This window comes from Callorhinchus milii, unplaced genomic scaffold, assembly GCF_018977255.1.
Source record: "Callorhinchus milii isolate IMCB2004 unplaced genomic scaffold, IMCB_Cmil_1.0 Scaffold1, whole genome shotgun sequence".
NCBI classification, from domain to species: Eukaryota; Metazoa; Chordata; class Chondrichthyes; order Chimaeriformes; family Callorhinchidae; genus Callorhinchus; species Callorhinchus milii.
Window position 1 is genome coordinate 39,260,239 of NW_024704742.1, and position 19,880 is coordinate 39,280,118.

The 19,880-nt window shown below is 38.8% G+C and overlaps 1 protein-coding gene across 1 annotated transcript; it reads right to left on the reverse strand.

Moving 5' to 3' along the window:
- Positions 1 to 12,238: 12,238 nt before the first annotated feature.
- LOC103175791 (cytokine-dependent hematopoietic cell linker) lies at positions 12,239 to 19,371 on the reverse strand. Its single transcript, XM_007888984.2, has 6 exons — positions 19,021 to 19,371; positions 17,921 to 17,949; positions 17,524 to 17,615; positions 16,748 to 16,825; positions 15,576 to 15,731; positions 12,239 to 12,631 (listed from the first exon to the last, which is right to left on the reverse strand). The coding sequence occupies exons 1-6, from the start codon at positions 19,206 to 19,208 to the stop codon at positions 12,503 to 12,505; spliced, it is 672 nt and encodes a 223-aa protein (XP_007887175.1). The 5' UTR covers positions 19,209 to 19,371; the 3' UTR covers positions 12,239 to 12,502.
- Positions 19,372 to 19,880: the final 509 nt, after the last annotated feature.

A 19,880-nucleotide genomic window follows, 5' to 3' on the forward strand; every position in this document is an offset into this window, starting at 1 on the left:
AGGGGAAAATTATCTAGAGTTCCTACTCAATTTTTATCTCATAACTCTTTCTAAAAAATGTTCATGTAATGTTCTTCTCTTCTCCTAATTGAATACAGTTCCAATACACTGAGCTCACATATGAAGAATGGTTTCTTGGATGAGTCATTAGGAAGTTATTCTGCCTGTAGAATGATACCTCAGTAGGAACTTAGTATTTTCAGATAAGGGAAGGATGACAGGAGAAATATGAAGGGAATGTATTCAAAGCAAAGTTATCTCTTCAATTTTTGAGTTGTTTTCAAAATTCATTATATTTAGGAGTCAATTTTTAAAAACTTTTTATATACCCATTCTTCGAGTGCTTTCAGAACATACCTAACTCAGGCTAGCTGGAAAAGTTTTCTGCATTAGTTTGCCTTAACCTAACCATGAAAAACAGAGTTGGCTAAACGCCAACTCTCTGACGACTCCTCCTACATCCCCCTGGACCATGACCCCACAACTGAACACCAAGCCATCATCACCGCGACAGTCAATGACCTCATCTCCTCTGAAGAGCTTCCTCCCACAGCCTCCAATCTCATAACCCCCCAGCGACGAGCAGCCCGCCTCTACCTTCTCCCCACGATCCACAAACAGGACTGTCCCGGAAGACCTATTGTTTCAGCCTGTTCCTGCCCCACCGAACTGATCTCCTCGTATCTGGACTCCATTTTTGCTCCTCTTGTCCCATGCCCTACCAACTTACGTAAGTGACTCTTCTAACGCCCTCCGCCACTTCAACAGTTTCCAGTTCCCGGGCCCTGACCGTCTCTTATTCACAATGGAAGTTCAGTCCCTCTACACCTCCATCCCCTACTAGGACGGCCTGCAGGCCCTCTGCTTTCACCTCGAACAGCGGTCTAACCAGTCTCCATCCACCACCACCCTCCTCCCCTGGCGTCTGACATTGAACAACTTCACCTTCAACTCCAACAACTTCATCCAAGTAAAAGGTGTCGCTATGGGAACCCGCATGGGTCCCAGCTGCGCCTGTCTGTTTGTTGGCCACCTGGAACACTCTTTGTTCTGGGCCTATCCAGGTCCGCTCCCTGACCTGTTCCTCAGGTACATCGATGGCTGCTTCTTGGTCTCGCAGTGAGCTGGAAAAATTCACCAATTTCGCTTCCACCTTCCACCCCTCCTTAACATTCATGTGGTCCATCTCCAACTCTTCCCTTCCCTTCTTCGACTTCACCATTTCCATCTTGGGGCATAGATTATCAACAAATATCTTTACAAGCCCAACAACTCCCACAGCTACCTGGACCACATCTCCTCCCACCCCACCTCCTGTAAAGACTCCATTCCCTTTTTCTAGTTTCTCTACCTCCAGCGTATCTACTCTGACGATGCCACCTTTCACGCCGGAGCAGCTGACATGTCTTCCTTTTTCCTCAACTGAGGATTCACATCCACTGTGGTGGACAGGGCCCTTGACCGTGTCCGCCTATTTCCCGCAACTCTGCCCTCACCCCTTCCCCCTCTTCCCAGAACCATAATAGGGTACCCTAGTCCTCACTTTCCACCCCGCCAGCCTCAACATCCAAAAAATAATTCTCCGCCATTTCCTGCGTGATCCAACCACTAAGCATATCTTTTCCTCCCCTCCCCTCTCAGTATTCCGAAGAGACCATTCCCTCCATGATTCCCTGGTTCATTCCTCCATCACCACCAACAGTTCTTCTCCTCTCCTGGCACCTTCCTATGCAAGCGCAGGAGATGCAATATCTACCCTTTCACCTCCTCCCATAACAATGTCCAGGATCCCAAACACAGATTTCAAGTGAGACAGTGATTTACGTGTACTACCACCAATGTAGTTCACTGCATTTGCTGCTCACAATGTGGTCGTCTCTACATTGGGGAGACGAAATATAGATTGGGTGACCGATTTGACTGATCCGTTCTGTCCACAAGCACAACCCTGAGCTTCTGGTTTCTTGCCATTTCGACTCTTCCTCCCACTAGCACTCTGACCTCTCCATCCACGGTCTCCTACACTGTTCCAATGAGCCACAAGGCAAGCTCAAGGAACAGCACCTCATTTGTCTGCTAGGGACCTTACAGCCTCCTGGCCTCAATATTGATTTCAACAATTTCAGACCATAACAGTTCACATTCCCCCTTCCCCTCTTCTGTGACCAATACCACATCATCTTGGTCCTAGACACACTTATTCTCTCTCTTTCTGCCTAATTTGTTACAATCTTTCCCCCCCTTTGTCCTGCAGTATTAACACCTCTTTAACCCGTCATCTTCTACCCCATTTTCTCCTTTGTCTTCCTTGTCCTACTTCCCCCCTCTCTGTTAACTCTTAAAAGCCTCTCCTTCCCAACATGCTTTAGTTCTGACGAAGGGTTGTGGACCCAAAACATTGACTCACTTTCCTTTCTCCATAGATGCTGCCTGACCTGCTGAGTGTTCCCAGCGATTTCTGTTTTTGTTTTCAGATTTCCAGCATCTGCAGCATTTGAGTTTTGTACGAAAAATAATGTTGAGACCCAATTACAGAAGAGAGCACTGAGAATGATCCCCAATGTTAGAGGAATGAGCTAATAGCACCGGTTAGTCAAACTAGGGAATCTTCAGTCTTGAGGAAAGATTCAGGTCACTGAATATAATTGTATTTAATTAATTTTTTTACTACAATTGGTTAATTATATATTTTCGGATACCAAGATAATCAAGCTCACAGCTCACAGAGCAATGTGCATGATATAGAAAGATTTAGTTACCAATCTGGAGAACAGAATTAGTAGTTATAGGAGTTCTTATGCTTTATCTTTTCTTCTTTGTCTTCGTTTCTTTTCTTTGTGTATTCTTTATTTGTTAGCTTCTTCTTTCCAGGATCTGTTCCGACTTCGGGCTAATTAGTGCCCTATATTTATACCCATGAATAAACAAGTTTTTCTACTTTTCCTTGTTCTGGTCATTATCACAAAGCCATCTGTGCATTGTTCCATGACCAGAAGTCCATCTGGTTATCACACACATTTGTACCATTTCCTTATCTTACCTCTACATACAAAGACTATCTACTTACAGATCCTATTTTCGTACAGATCATCTGTTACACACTTTTTTCATCACAATTACAATGGACATGGTTAAGGATGTCAAAAGTATTTACAAGTCACATTCACACATTACTCATTAAGAATGCTGACACTTAGGTTACCAACAGCAAAGGTTACACAGAGTTACAAATGATCAGCAGTTTTCCATTGTACTGCTTAGTAAAACGTGCATTCCCATGATACTTTATTCTTATGTCAAAAAACTCTTCCATGATGCTTCAACTGTGCACTCATCATTAATTAATCCTGTTCACTCTTCACTGATTCCACTCTACTAACCTCTTTAAAATCACATATCCTTAGTGCACACAACTATATTCCTTTCACTGTTCATTAACTGAATAACTAAACCTTGATCTCCTTGGACTTTGATGGGGACAGTGATATTCTCGCCTCTTTCAAGTCTTCAAGGATATTATTTTCATGCCTCTTGCAAATGCAAGTAGCTTTTGCAAAAATTGTAACCGTTACCTTTTGGCTTAATTTCTAGTCTTTCTTCAGCCATTGGATTCTTGATTTTGCTATTTTCTTTGAGAAGAAATGGAACTCTTATGTCTTAAATGTTAAAGATGCCTACCAAGAAATTCAGTTCTGATTCACTATAGTCCCACTGCCAGATATTGACCTGTCCATAGAATAAACAAAGCTGTTCATAGGATATTGTGTGTATTGACTGTCGTATTTGCTAACAAATGTACAAACACTACACTTTGAAGTCACTACAGAAAACCTTGAGATGTTTCAACATGTTAAGGAGTTACATCAAATACAAAGAATATAATGGAGAAAGGAAAGTGAGTCAATGTTTCGGGTCCACGACCCTTCGTCAGAACATTGACAAAGGGTTCTTACGAAGGGTCATGGACACGAAACGTTGAATCACTTTCCTTTCTCCATAGATGTTGCCTGACCTGCTGGGTGTTTCCAGCGACCTCTGTTTTTTTTTCAGATTTCCAGCATCTGCAGTATCTTGCGTTTTGTTTTTACAAGGAATATAATCATTGCAAATATTTCAGATATTCTTACGCATTATTAACTATATGAAGTCCAATGCATCCAAAACACTGTTTCAATATCTGGGATGTACTAACACCTCTCGCATTCCTGAAAAAGGTGTAAGAACAGGCTTCAGATCTGATAGATCACTACCTTAATAATAATAATAATAATAATCCTTGCATTTGATATAGCGCTTTTCACGTCGGGAGGACGTCCCAAAGCGCTTCACAGAACATACTGTAAAGTGAATTGACTGTATATTTGTGGGCGAAATACTTCCCCTTCTAACCTCCAATCTTTATTTTTTACAATCTTTCTTGTTTTCCTTCATTTTATCAATGGTACTATAGTCATTGCTCCTTTCCTCTGATGAGATTTACTACATTGAAAAATCTGTTGTTCCTCCCAAGCTCCAAATATCTCTTATCTACATACGCACTGCGTCAATATTTATTCCAAAATCTATTTCAACTCTTTTTTCCCAAGGACCTCAATCCTTGGAACTTCTTTCCTTCCTACCTCCCATTAATCTGCTTGTCTTTATCTAACCACTACATTATGTATCACCTCTCTGCTGGTCGTTCAACCATAGAATGTATTGCAATATGCAATATGGACATTGACTCCTTATGTGGTTCTATCACTTATTTTTTAAATGAAAGGTTGGATTTCACTTAAACTACTCTCTCAGGTCTAAAAATGAAATGCAAACATGTTATTCATTGTAATGACAGACTTTGGACCTTTACAAGAAAGACCTGTTTAAGATATTGTTGATTTCTAAGGAATTGGTGGTCCCAATCTAATTGAAAAAGAAACTCCAGAGTATTTTATAGATTACTTGCAAAGGTCATCAGCCATGGATCCTTCAACAAAACGAGTTATGTCTCTTGTCATTTCAGCTGGTATATTTTAGTCTTTAACACTTCCATTGTCTAGTTACCCATGGGAACAATATAAATGCCAACATGACCCGAATTAATCACAAAGAGAGTTTCTTTACAAACCTGCATCTGAATGTAATAAATAGCCTTTCTTAGCTAATTAAAATGAGTAATTGTTTTTTTAATAACTTGCAGTAGGCTGTCACACTGCTTGGCAAAATCCATTTGTCCAAATGATAATTTATCCAAGTCCTTTGTTGACACCATTTGGTTATATTTCAGTTATGCTTACATAATCACTGTTATATGTAGCTAATAATAGTTCAATTAGCACAGGCATCTTTAAAAACCTCAGGAATATGCTGTTGTGATTTACAATCTAACTTATCAGAAGGGGTATATGGTCTGCATTTTTTGGAAGAGGAGTAAGAGGAGATATTTGAGAATTTATTTCCTTTTAAAATGATTATAGTGGTAGATGAAAGCCATGTAAATGAATTATTCTTGCTCAGTGTCCACCATTGCTATTGTTAAGATGATTTGAGTTGACCTTTAATGTGAATCCTTTCATATAAACAAAACTTATTTATGTGAGTATTCCACATTAGAGAAAAAAAAGCGCATTTTCCCCACAAAGTAAATGATCAACTAATCGATCAACTACATCAAAAATAACTGGATAAGTATTTTCTGAAGAGCAATATTGTATGATATAGGAATAGCTGCATACTGAAATAAACTGGGGCCAGGGGTTCTTCCCACCCAGCTCTTGTTAACCCAGCAAGCCAAAGTCCTAAAGGATAGAGTGATCCTAAAGGGTAGAGTGTGGAGTCCTGTAGCTCAGTAGTTAGAGCACTTGCCTTGCAAGCGAGACACCTGGGTTCAATTCCAGGCAGGGCGAAACCTTGGGCAACTTTCCTTACTCCAATCGCCTAATAATAATCCCTCCAAAACAATAACAAAAATTGGTCATTTTCAATCCACGACTGTTTGTGGGACACTGCTGTGCGCAATTGGCGGATGACACAAAACTAGGAGGAAGTGCCAACACAGAGGACGACATTAAAAAAATGCAGCGAGACATAGATAGGTTAGGTGATTGAGCAGGTAGGTGGCAGATGAAGTATAACGTAGGGAAGTGCGAAGTCATCCATCTAGGTAGCAAAAACAGTAGAGCGGGTTATTTTTTAGAAGGGGAGAGATTGGAATGCGTTAGCGTCCAGAGGGACTTGGGTGTCCTTGTACACCAATCATAGAAAGTTAGTCTGCAGGTGCAGCAGCAATTAGGAAGGCGAATGGTATGTTAGCATTCATTATGAAAGGATTAGAGTATAAGAGTAGGGAAGTCTTCTGCAACTGCATACTGTGTCCAGTTTGGTCTCCTCATTTAAGGAAGGACGTACTTGCCTTGGAGGGGCTGCAGCGTAGATTTACCAGGTTACTACCAGGGATGAAGGGGTTGAGTTACGAGGATAAGCTGACCAATTTGGGCCTATATTCTCTAGAATATAGAAGAAGTAGAGGGGATCTTATAGAAACCTATAAGATCATCAAAAGGCATGATAGAGTAGATAGTGGGAGATTGTTTCCCCTGGTTGGAGAAACTAAAACCAGGGGTCACAACCTTAAAATCAGAGGCCAGCCCTGTCGCACTGAGTTGAGGAAGAACTTCTTCACTCAAAGGGTGGTGAATGTATGGAACTCACTACTCCAAAGGGCTGTTGACGCTCAGTCCTTGAACATATTCAAGATTGTGATAGATAGATTTATTATTGCAAAAGGGATTAAGGGATATGGGGATAAGGCAGGGTCAGGTTATTAGCTGGAGTTAGATTAGAAGATCAGCTATGATTGAATGGCGGGGCAGGCTCGAAGGGCTGAATGGCCTACTCCTGCTCCTAAATGTTATGTTATGTTGCCATCCTGTGCCTAATACTCACCAGAATTGGGTAAGTGGGATGTGTTCCTCTAGGGAGACAATGCAAAGGTTCATGAGTAGGTGGTATGCATGGAACTTTCAGTCTGATTTGGATTTTGCATGTGTCAGATGGCCGGCTGACCAAAACAAAGCAAATAAGCAAATGCTTCACGGGACATGATCATTTATGTGCTGCAGTAGCTGGAGTGAAGGTCAGGTGGGGAGGATGTAGCTTGTCTATGGAAAGAAGAAGGCCAGGGTTGAGTTGTGGAGATGTGGTGATAAAAGTATGCATATATCTCTTTTTTTCTCTCCCAGTTAACAGCAACATGGCCTGTTTTGCAACATAATATTCTGCTGAGTGTGGGAACAGTATTAATGCAGCAGACAAGCCAAATGAGTAACTGGAGAAATGGTGTGCAAGTGAAAATGCACTAATTAGAAAAGATATTGTGTTTCTTTTAAAGGAATATATCCTCTTATCCCAGTCTTCCAGGAGTTTCTTGCAATCTTAGACATTTATGACCATATAGGAAAGTACCTTTCTAAACTTCCAACAGCCTGGAAGTGTTTTTGCTTTTTTTCATAAATGTAAGTTGAAGATGCATGTAAATTAAATTAATGTTAATGTAAAGTTAATATTCTCTGGCATTATCTTGAATTTAGTGAATAAAATATTACATTGCTGCAGACTAGTACATATAATTATGATGTGTTGTACATGCAATTGCCTTGTCCTGCACTATGGTAATTCTGTACAAGAAAAAGGAGACGCTGCACCACCTATTTTTTTTACGAGTCTGACCCTTGCCCTTTCCCTCTGGCAATCAGTGAGTTTGTTGACCTCGACTTATTTCTTTAATTGATTAACAAAGTAATTGCTGTCTTCTGTTACACTCATTGTTCTTCTCAAGCTTGTGCAATGGCACTAATACTGTGCTGAGATTTTATCAAAATGGCCACAGAAATGTTGCACAACTGTGGTAACTCTGCGAACAACTCTGGTATTAGTATAAAAGACATCACTACTTGGTTTCATAGCATCTTTGCTTAACACCAACAAGAATAACTGCCGCTGTTGTTTATTGTCATGTACAATATTTCTGTTCATATATGGCTGTAACAGACTTCAATCATAAATATGACTCTTACCTTTCCCCCTATCCTGTAAGGATTAATTTAAATTTGTGACCCTGGGGTGAAGTAAGGACTAACACAAATGTTATACAAAAATATAGATGTTTATTAATTCAGATCAGTAATAGTCATAAGTAATTAAAAGATTGCATTATAATAATGCTTACTTATCGACGCATAGTTCACAATGATTTAGTTGACCTAACCAAATACTGCGGAAGAGATTTAGTAGCAATGTCCAATTTAATGTCCATTTTAATGTGCCTTTTTAATCCATGTATACATATATATATCCATCCAAAGGTATCCAAGTATTGTTGTACTTTTCTCAGTTCGATCACCCAAAAGTATCCAGGTATTATTATATGTTGAATTCGATCACTTGAAATTTCAGGTATGATGGCACGTCCAATTCTGTTAATGGCGCATCCAATTCGATCCTCTCCTTCTTGAATTCCTTCTTCTTATTCTCTTCTGAATCGATCTCCGCTTATACAGTTTGTTAAGTGGCCTTTCACCTCTTGTATTTTGCAAAATGGTTCCTTTGTGAAAAAAAATACAACACAGCTCTCTCCAGCCGCAGACCATTTTTCCATGAGAAAATGACTGATAAGGACTGAAAACAGTTTGTTGTTTATAAAGAGTCTTTTGTTTCTCCTCCTTGAGAAAGGATTTTCTTCAAAGTTAGTCACAACCAACTCCCCTCATATGAGATTGATATGTTTCAAATAGATACTAACTTTGCAAATATAATTTGAGATATTATTTAATACATTAATTACAGAATCTTACAACCCCATTCAGGTAATGGGTAGCAGACACAGACTACAGGTGTAGTTTATATATTCATTATGCATATTACAACTTCATGATAGGTTTCAATAATATAATAGAACGTAATTCCACTGAACACAAATCAATGTACAATACTATGTGCTGTAGCACCAACCAAAAGTTTGTGACTCAAAAATAAGCTCTTGTAACAGGCAGCTGGTGTGATTTGCAAGATTTTCAAAAAGATTTTTTATAGAGAGTTCCAAATGTGTCGCAGGTCACCCATCTGAAACTCCATTTTGACACAAATCTCAGTTTTGTGTTCCATTGAGTAGAGTTGAGTTCTAGAGAGTTGGCTATCACATCTCCAGGATTTGTTATCCACAAATCTTTTTCTGAGTCTTACAATTTAGATCCCACAGTTGTCAATGGTCTTGTTTTTGGTTGGTTTAATTTGCATTCTCATAGCAAAGTTTTGGAGAAAATGGTGAACCATAAGATTGAGCTGAATGAAAAATAGTCAAATGTGTGGATCAAGTGTCAGTAGGTAACGACAACTAAAGTGGGTGAACATGTGTTTGACATAACCATGAGATCATGGCTCAGATAGGGATATCAACAGTGTTATATTTAATAAAACCAAGAACAGTCCCTCGTGTGTCAAAAAAGGGAAACAATTGGAGATGAGGAGATAGGGGTGAAGCTTTGTTCTGGTTGACTGCAGCCAATTGGTAGAAATGTCCTTAACAACTGCATCAACTATTTTACGTACTACAGTACATTGTTTCAACTTTACATCCGTATACGTTTGGAATAATTGATCTACGTGGTTGCATACATCGTGCTACAAAGATGCATTTCGCATCTGTGTACAGTGAAACAAATAACATAATAAACATATCTTCACTGACACATTAGAAATAAGTAAAGACCTTGGTTGAAATTAATCACCGTACAATTCTGAACAGTTAAAAAAAATTGTGAAGAACATATAAATCAAAGTAAAGTTTCAAAGGAAACAATAACTTTTTTTAGCTAAGCAGACAATATTGCATTATCAGTTAGGATCATTTGGAGCATGTTAGATATTGCATCCATACATGTTCTGTCTTCTGACAAAACACAAACTTGAGTTGAATACTTATATATAGGCATCATCTGTGTCATAACAATGGACAGCATAGCGTAAGGTACATTCATATTCATTTGGATCACTGTTGCTGAGAAAATTTGTATTTCTCACATGGGATATTGAAAATGGCATCACTTTTTGTAAGCTTTTGTGAGCTTTTTAGCGTTGGAGGTATCGCCAAAGGTTCCCACAGTTGGTGGTAGTTGCTGTGAGGTTCACTAATGCTGAAAGGGGAAAAATGGCCAAAGCTAATATTCAAGGCATGAATTAGATGAATCAACACAGTTATTTAAATGAGAGCTACAGTTTGATAATGTGCAAATACCTAACTATTATTTACTTTGCCAGATAACCCAATACATACATTGCACAAAATTATTGATGGTCAACCAATGCCTGCCTAATCATTGATCATTCCCACTTTGGGTCAAAGAACAATGGTAATGCAATGGTACCTTATCTACTGTACCAATTTTTAGCAGAAATCTACACTTATCCACTGAAGCCATGTAAATGTCTTGAAGTTCTTTTTGGTACAAACTGAACTAGTGTGATGAGTGTCGACCTTACCACATGCACATGCCACCAGTTGCCCTTGACACACTAAGAAAATGTTTAGTCAATTATGACATCCCAGCTACCATATCTTGCTTAAGAGTACACACTAAAATTATGTGTCATGTTATGTGATTCTTTTCAGTACAGTATTTCCAATTTGAAAATAAATAATGCTTATTTAAAAAATGTTTAATTCTGTCTAGAAACATAACATTCTTTCTCCATTCTTTGTTTAAATTGCTGCTGCACCTGGTTTAGTTTGGAGTGCTACCATAAGGTTGTTTCGACATTCAAATATTTGGAATTGTAATCTGCACAGAAAGTCTAAATGAATTTCCACACAATTAGAATATATCACAGATTCTGGATGATTTATAAAAGGTTTGACTAAAGCTGACTAGAAACATTCAAATTATTAGAGAATTACATTAGAATCTGATTTGTGCTATGCCTTGAGGATTTCATAATAAGGACTCTGGAATGTGCAAATGAAAATCTTTCTAAATCCCGTTGAATACAGCCCTGATTCTACTTCTAAATAGAATTCCCTCAAGTCTGAGTGAATGGGAACTTGAATTAGGAAATATTACAAGCTAGATCCCAATATTATAAGAAAATTCCAATATCATCAAAATTTCCTAAAATATTTGTTTGCAGATATTATTAGGATTGACTGACAAAACATAGAAGCTGCTGAAAAGGAGAGTACCCAAGTACACTATTGATTTACCTAAGGTATACTCTTAAACATTGTTGAAAACTAATACAAGGCAAGCATTGCATGCAGGTCTATATTCACCAGCTAGGAATAGATCTTTTACTGGAATGTATCAAGATTATCTTTAGGACATGTCTCCACAGGTCTATTGGAGTCCTATAGCTCAGTGGTTAGAGCACTCGCTTTGTAAGGGAGAGACGTGAGTTCAATTCCAGGCAGGTCAGGGTGAAACCTTGGGCAAGTTTCCTTACTCCACACAGAGCCTAATAATAATCCCTCCAAAACCAAAAACAATAATAAATTGGTCATTTTCAATCCACGACTGTTTGTGGGACATTGCTGTGCGCAATTGGCTGCCGCGCTCCCCCACAAATATACAGTCAATTCACTTTACAGTATATTCTGTGAAGCGCTTTGGGACGTCCTCCCGACGTGAAAAGCGCTATATCAAGTGCAACAATTATTATTATTAGTATCATTATAATAATGTTGATGTCAGTAAACAAGAAATGTATGTTTAGTTATAATATGAGAAAATGTTTTTTTCTTGAATTAGCAAATTGTATTTTTTCATTGCCTTTGAAAGTAATAAAAATTAAGCACAGCTATGAAACACACTCACAAATAGATGGACATAACAATCGGTTTCCCCTAAACAAAATAAAGTCCTGTAGCTCAGTGGTTAGAGGACTTGCCTTGCAAGCGAGACACCTGGGTTCAATTCCAGGCAGGGCAAAACCATGGGCAAGTTTCCTTACTGCAATCGCCCAATAATAATCCCTCCAAAACAATAACAAAAATTGGTCGTTTTCAATCCACGACTGTTTGTGGGACACTGCTGTGTGCAATTGGCTGCCGCGTTTCACCCACAAATATACGGTCAATTCACTTTACAGTCTATTCTGTAAAGCACTTTGAGACGTTGAGAAGGTGTGAAAAGCACGAGATATCAAATGCAAGGATTATTATTATATTATTATTAAAATTAAAACATCAGGATTTATTGAATCTCACAAGTCTACAATTGTAGGAGAAATACAGAATCATATTTTCTATTTCAATACAATACTCTTCAATTATATTTTCTGGGTTATCTTGCTTTTTCTAAATAATAACTAACTGTATCATTATGTCTGCCTGAACAATTTCAAATTTGTATGTTATAAAACAGGATAAACTGATGAATGTATTTTGAGCATGTATATATTTACATGAAAATAAATTATAGCACTTTAAATATTTAATATATACATATATAAGGAAAGCAAGTATACAATATTGTCAATATGGTCCCACTGGAGAAGTCAAGATGCAATGCTCCATTTGGATTCCAGTTTGATCTCTTCGATCGATCAATCGCAAGGGAATATTTCTATGGAATTGTATCATTTCAGACACTGAATCAAATATCTGTAGAGAAAGAAAAATGAGAGTGTTTCACTATCTAATTCTAAACATATATACAAACTTGAAAAAGTATGTAATTTCTCGAACACAGTGACAATTTTCTCTTAAGTTGAAGTCTTATGACTTTGGAAACAGTGAGACCTGTTAAAAAGCAAGAATTATTTATCCATACACTCTTCTTGGTATCAATGTATATTGTTCTGAGCCAAAAAGTACTGCAATGTTTTAGAGTTTATTTTTTTCTAAGTTTTGTTGTTTTATAATCTAATATGTAGATCTGACTTATTATTGAGTTCAGGTATAAACTAACTTTTAGATTAACTTATGCCCAGCATTGGTTAATGATCATGATTATACATATTATACTGCCTATATAATTATCTGTTAATTTAAGTCAATTTCTTTTTCTGATGATTAATAATAATCCTTGCATTTGATAAAGCATGTCTTAACATATCTTCGAGGCATCTCAAAGTGCTTAACAGAAAATACTGTAAAGTGAATTGACTGAATATTTTGTCGGTGAAACGTGGTAGCCAATTGTGCATAGCAGTGTCCCACAAACTTCATGGATTGAGTGACCAAGGTTCCTACTTACTGTTAGGTAAACAGAGGCGTATGGAGTAAAAAAATTTGTCTAACATTTCACCCTATCTGGGAATCGAACCCAGGTTCTCTCGCTTGCGAGGTGACTGCTCTAACCAATGCGTTACAGGACTCCACAGACTCCAGTAAACCAAGTTGCACTTTTATCGTAGAGGATAAAAGTACAACTCGTTTTACTGTTTTGTTTAATTATGATAAAATTCCCATATGCTGATGTCAACTTTTGGTAGTCTAAACAGAAGTTTCCCTTTGCAAATTGTAAAAAAAAATCCAATCTGGTTTCAAACAAGTTCCACATGAGAGCATTGGTGCTTTTGTCCTGGGCCCATGTTGCCTTTTTACATCTACAATTAACTAAAAACTGAAAACTGCTGCAGACAAATTTATTAGCAGTTCCATTGGCATCATAGTCTCCAGAACGGCTTGCAAATCAGAGAACTAACAGGCAATGTGTAATGGCACTGTTGCCTTGGCAACATTCTCAGCTGTTTTATTCCAGACACACGCCATCTGAATACAGGCTCTTCAGAATTACTTGAAAGCAAAAGGATCTGAATTTTCATCCTGTGATCTGACTGCTGGTTAAGGACATTCATGAATAGAAGCTCTATTAAGTTTGAATTCATACTAAATTTAGCCTCTCCAAAATGTAATTGGAATTTTAGAAAAATAGCAGGTGTACAAATATTTAGTTCTTTTAAAAGGCAATTTCAACAGGATGAAACAAGGCTTGCACAGTTACATTAATAGTGTAATTAATTCTTACTTATTATCAACACACTGAGAGAAATTTAGAACCATTTTAAAAAACACAAGGAAAGCATTATTCAAAATAACATTTTATCTGAACTTCTATCTCTGAGGGAAGTAGAACAATAGTATATACTTTGCTCCAGGGGATAGTGGCTGTGAGTTAAAAGGTGATTTACACCAAACCACTCCTGTTCAATATATAGTAATAATATAACCTGATATAATCCAAGCTAAGCTATAAGAATATATGGGAGCAGCAAGCAAACAAGCTTGTATTTGAATGATATGAATAGAAAAGAAGGTCCATCTCTAAGTGTGGAGTCCTGTAGGTCAGTGGTTAGAACAATCACCTCGGAAGTGAGAGGACCTGGTTCGGTTCCTGGCAGGGCGAAAAGTTGGGCAAGTTTCCTTACTCCACACTCCTCTGTTTACCCAGCAGTAAGTAGGAACCCAGTTGTTAGTCGATTGGCGGATTGCTTTCCTGAGGATAATAATAATAATAATAATCCTTGCATTTTGATATAGTGCTTTTCACATCTTCTAGACTTCTCAACATTTTTCACAGAATATACTATAAAGTGAATTGACCGCATATTTATGGGCGGAACACAGCAGCCAATTGCGCACAGCAGTGTCCCACAAACAGTCGTGGATTGAAGTGACCAATTTATTATTTTTGAGAGAATTAACATCAGGTGTATGGAATAAGGAAACTTGCCCAAGGTTTCCCCCTGCTGGGAATTGAAACCAGGTCTCTCGCTTGCAAGTCGAGTGCTCTAACCACTGAGCTACGGACTCCACCACAGGGATAATAATCCCTCAAAAAAAAATTTGGCCAGTCAATCCACAACTGTTTGCGGGACAGTGCTGTGTGTAATTGACTGCCGCGTTTCGTCCACAAATATACAGTCAATTCACTTTACAGTATATTCTGTGAAGCGCTTTGAGACATCTAGAAGACGTGAAAAGGCGCTGTATCAAATGCAAAGATTATTATTATAAAGGACATTGTAGCCTAGTAACACCTTGTTATATTGCAACTTTAGCACCAAATTCCTCCTGATAGGGAAATGTTACACTGTAAGTCGGCAGCTGCAGCTCCAGTGAGATCATCATTGAGGTGTTGGGAGTAATGGAGTAATAGTGCAATGCCAATTCTAATAATAATTTCAGTAGTGCCATGGGATCTTTAACATCAAACTGAACAGGCGGAAAGGATCTTAGTTTAACAATTCATGTGAAGAACAGCAATTTTGACAATACAGCTCACCATCTAGCACTGCATTGGAGTATTAGCCAGAACTGTGAGTTCAAATTCACGATCTAGAACTTGAAACCACAACTTTTTAAACTTAGAGGCAACAGTGCTACCGACTGAGCCAGGCTGATGGCACCCAAGTGTTGTTAAGCATTAGAATTTGATTTTTGTGAGCTTTGCATGTGGTAAGTATCCCAACTATAAAAAGTGCAAACAGAACACACATTTGATATTACAAATGCAGACTCAGTTGATAATGAAGACTTATTTACAATGAACAAATTATTGTATTCTCCAAAAGATGGAAGGAAAGGAATTGAGGAAACTTACGTCATGTCCTCTGAGTCCAGTTCCCAAAGCATACTGTTTACTGTCCCCAAAGTATCGAATTTGAATGTTGTAAACTTTACTTCCATAATATACAACCAATACGTATGGCTGATCTGGGGATTTTTTGGAACTGTCTCTGACCAAGAATGAACCATCCTAATTCAAGGAAAAGTGAGCGAATTCAACAGTTAATAATAGATTACATACAGAACTCTGCAACCCGTGTCTTCTCCCACACCAGGCTTTGTGACGCTATCACCCCCATCCTGACCCAACTCCACTGGCTTCCCATCACACAGATGATACAGTTCAAGATCCTGGTCCTCACCTTCAAAGCCCTCCATGGCCTTGCTCCCCACTACCTCCTAACCCCCTACTAACCTGCCCACTTCCTCCGCTCAGCGGGCTCCGGCCTGCTTCACAACCTGATATAATAATAATAATAATAATTATTATAATCCTTGCATTTGATATAGCGCTTTACACGTCTTCTGGACGTCTCAAAGCGCTTTACAGAATATACTGTAAAGTGAATTGACCGTATATTTGTGGGCGAAACACAGCAGTCAATTGCGCACAGCAGTGTCCCACAAACAGTCGTGGATTGAGAATGATCAAGTTATTATTGTTTTGTTTTAGAGGTATCAGATATCTGACACAATTAAGATCACTGGCCTTTGAGATTTACCCATAAATACAATTGCATGCCAAGGTAGCAGAACAGGTGGACACAGGTTCAGGGCTACAAAGTGCAATTTCAGGGAAGGCTTGATTCTGGTGGGGGTGGGTGTTGGTATTCTGGAAGGTTAAGACCAAATAGGCTTTTGAGTCTTTTTTATCCTAACCTGTAAGGTACTAGAGGGAAACCAATGCCTGTAGAACTGTACCTTATCATACATCAGGACTTTGAGGAAGGGAGACAACTTTTAGGCAAAAAAATTACAACGTGGTGTAACTTGAAATTATTTTTACTGAAACATACCAGTTAGTACTACTGTAGAATGAATAAAGTAACATGATTGCAAAACAACATGTGCAATAAGCATAAAAACTTTATAAGCCTTTTAAAAATGTCTTGAGATTTCATAGATTTTATTCATAAGCAGATACTTTATGTAAAATTATTTATTATGCATATTTGAATATTCAAGGTTTGGAGCATAACTGGTTACCTTATTGGTTTCTGTTAAAGCTCTTTCTGCTTCATAACGGTCATAGGAGCTAACATACCAATCGTTTCCTTCTAAATCCTGAAATATATTCATAATGGAAATGAATTTCTATTCACATGCAAAATGAGAAATACTTTGAATAATCAGGCAATACAATTCAACATTTTGCTCTGTCCTCCCACTCACCAGAGACATGCATTGTGTGGACTAGGAAAGTATCTACTTACTTTTATCATCTCACCATCTTGCCTACAAAGCCTCCCAGTGGAAAGAAACATTTCTAACACCCCATTAAAACTCATAAATTGAGGTTGGATTCATCCCAACTTTGATCTCAAATTTGCCACTACACATCAACTAAATTAAATGCTTGAAATTGACAGAGCCACTTCAGGTGTTAATTTCTATCAGTGCCAATTTGGAGATTCATGAATAAACTAATGGTGGACTTTGGACTCCGTTTCATTTTAATGATCAGTCTGTTCCTCAAATCATTCCTCTAAATTATCCTGCAAAACTGGCAATCTCCACTGTATGACACTAACCATCATTTTTTGTCATTGTCAAAGTAAAATACCTGTACATTTGTGGATACACAATTACAGCAATAAACTATTACCATGCTTAAGAGTATCCAAACCATACTAAGAGTTCTACATACTGATGCCACTTACTCATGCAAATTTTGGTGAAACTGTAGTTAATGTGAATGCTGAACTTTCAACCCCAAGTCTTAGGTTTGGATCTCATTTCAAGAAATGGAGTTAATCATTTACCTTTGCAGAAAGTTTGGAAAAATGTTCAGCATTCTGTACACGAGGACTGGACTGCATTTCTGGTCTCCTGGGCATGTCTTGTGATGGCTTCACTGGAGATCATGAAAAATCCAAGGTACGTTAGTGATGTAAAACAAACAGAATTAATATAACCCAAAGTAACTATGATGATTTTTAGTAGTAAGTTTATTTATAATTATAATTTGATAATGAAAAGATTCTGCAAAAACACTTTTATAATTGTTTACGTTTAGGTAACGGAAATGGAACACAAACATTGATCTAGTAGATTTTAATATGTTAATATATTACATTAGATTATTAGAAGATGTTAATATATTACAATATTTATTGCAAATATAAGTTAGACTATATATAGGTAAAAAATATGTTATACCTGGTATCTGTGATATTCTGTTAGAAGTGCTAGCATAAAAACAAACATTGTTACAATCAGAAAAACATAAAGGAAACTTACAGCAGTATCATTTTAATGATTCGCATTTGTGTCCATTTTGAATTCTATTACTGCATGAAAATTGTACAGCCTATTGTAATTCCTGCTCTGTGTCAATCTGAGGAATTCCCCATCTTAAAGATTTAGCAAAAAATATTTATTTTTAGGAGCTGAGTGGAAAGAATCTCTTCCCTCAGTAACTGCTTACCCAAGTCCAACAGATGTGTCAGACTGGTAGGTCCATCTTCATCAGTGCCCTGCAGTAGTGCAGACTCGCCTGGCACACACATCAGACTACAAGACTGCCACAGAAGATTAACTCAGTTCTGATATTCCATATCAAGCATGTCACCTGGGACCCAGTTCAGCTCCAATGAGACCCCACTTATCTCTCCCAATGAGGATAATGCTTCTATTTTAAGTCTGAGGCCTTGGAAGTCTATTTTAAGATCATCCACCTGCCCCTCAGATACAATTGATGTGTGGCCCTGTGATACCAAGACAAGCTGGAAGAATCTTGTCTAATAAAACATACAGCCTCTATTTTTGGTATGGTGCATCACTGAGTTGAATGAATTTGTACTAAATTCAATTTCCAGACAACTTTAAACATAAGTGTGTGCACATACACACACACACACACACACACATTTGTGATGTTTTTGTTGCAAAATGGCCAACAGCATTTGAGATGAAACGCTAGCTGTCTCCAACACTTTTAAAATGAACTTTCAGCTATTTATTTTAAGAAAGTTAACACCTTGTAGAATCTTACTTTCCAAAGTCTGTAATATCTTTTCTAAATAATCTTTTACACCACAAACAACTTGCATTTATATAGCTCACATTTGGGTAGGGTCTTGAGAGTGCTTTTAGCTTAAATAACTAACACAGTGTTTATATGCACTTGGGATGTGCTCCCGACACGAAAGGCGCTATACAAATATAATCTTGTTGTTGTTGTTGAAGATGGCTTGAGAAGCATGGATCTTGATGGAAAATGACTGACTAAAGATTTTATTCTTTATTTTTAGTTGTACCTTGCTGACTGAGGGATCGGAGGTTTAGGTCGAAATGACAGTGGAAGCTGATCTCTGCTTGGTGAGTGCAAGTCTCTGCTCAGGAGGGGCGGGTCTCTGCTCAGGAGGGGCAGGTCTCTGCTCAGGATGGGTGGGCCTCTGCTTGGTATGGGTTGGCCTCTGCTTGGTATTGGCGGGTCTCTGTTCATGGGGGACAGGTCTCTGCTTGATGTGAGCTGGCCTTTACTTGGTGTGAGCTGGGCTCTGCTTGGTGTGGGCAGGTCTCTGCTTGGTGTGGGCGGGTCTCTTTTCGACAGGGGCGGGTCTCTGTTCAGTAGGGGCAGGTCTCTGTTCAGTAGGGGCGGGTCTCTGATCAGTAGGGGCGGGTCTCTGATCAGTAGGGGCGGGTCTCTTTTCAGTAGGGGCGGGTCTCTGTTCAGTAGGGGCGGGTCCCTGTTCAATAGGGGCGGGTCTCTGTTCAATAGGGGCGGGTCTCTGTTTATAAGGGGCGGGTCTCTGTTTAGTAGGGGCGGGTCTCTGTTCAGTAGGGGCGGGTTTCTGTTCAGTAGGGGCGGGTCTCTGTTCAGTAGGGGCGGGTCTCTGTTCAATAGGGGCGGGTCTCTGTTCAATAGGGGCGGGTCTCTGTTCAATAGGGGCGGGTCTCTGTTTATAAGGGGCGGGTCTCTGTTCAGTAGGGGCGGGTCTCTGTTCAGTAGGGGCGGGTCTCTGTTCAGTAGGGGCGGGTCTCTGTTCAGTAGGGGCGGGTCTCTGTTCAGTAGGGGCGGGTCTCTGTTCAGTAGGGGCGGGTCTCTGTTCAGTAGGGGCGGGTCTCTGTTCAGTAGGGGCGGGTCTCTGTTCAGTAGGGGCGGGTCTCTGTTCAG

Coding starts and splice junctions, on each gene's coding strand:
- LOC103175791 (XM_007888984.2), bottom strand. CDS start 19,208: ATGAACAGAGACCCGCCAATACCAAGCAGAGGCCAACCCATACCAAGC. Junction 17,950..19,020: donor CCGATCCCTCAGTCAGCAAG/GTACAACTAAAA, acceptor TTTTTATGCTAG/CACTTCTAACAGAATATCAC. Junction 16,826..17,523: donor TTTCCAAACTTTCTGCAAAG/GTAAATGATTAA, acceptor AATATATTTCAG/GATTTAGAAGGAAACGATTG.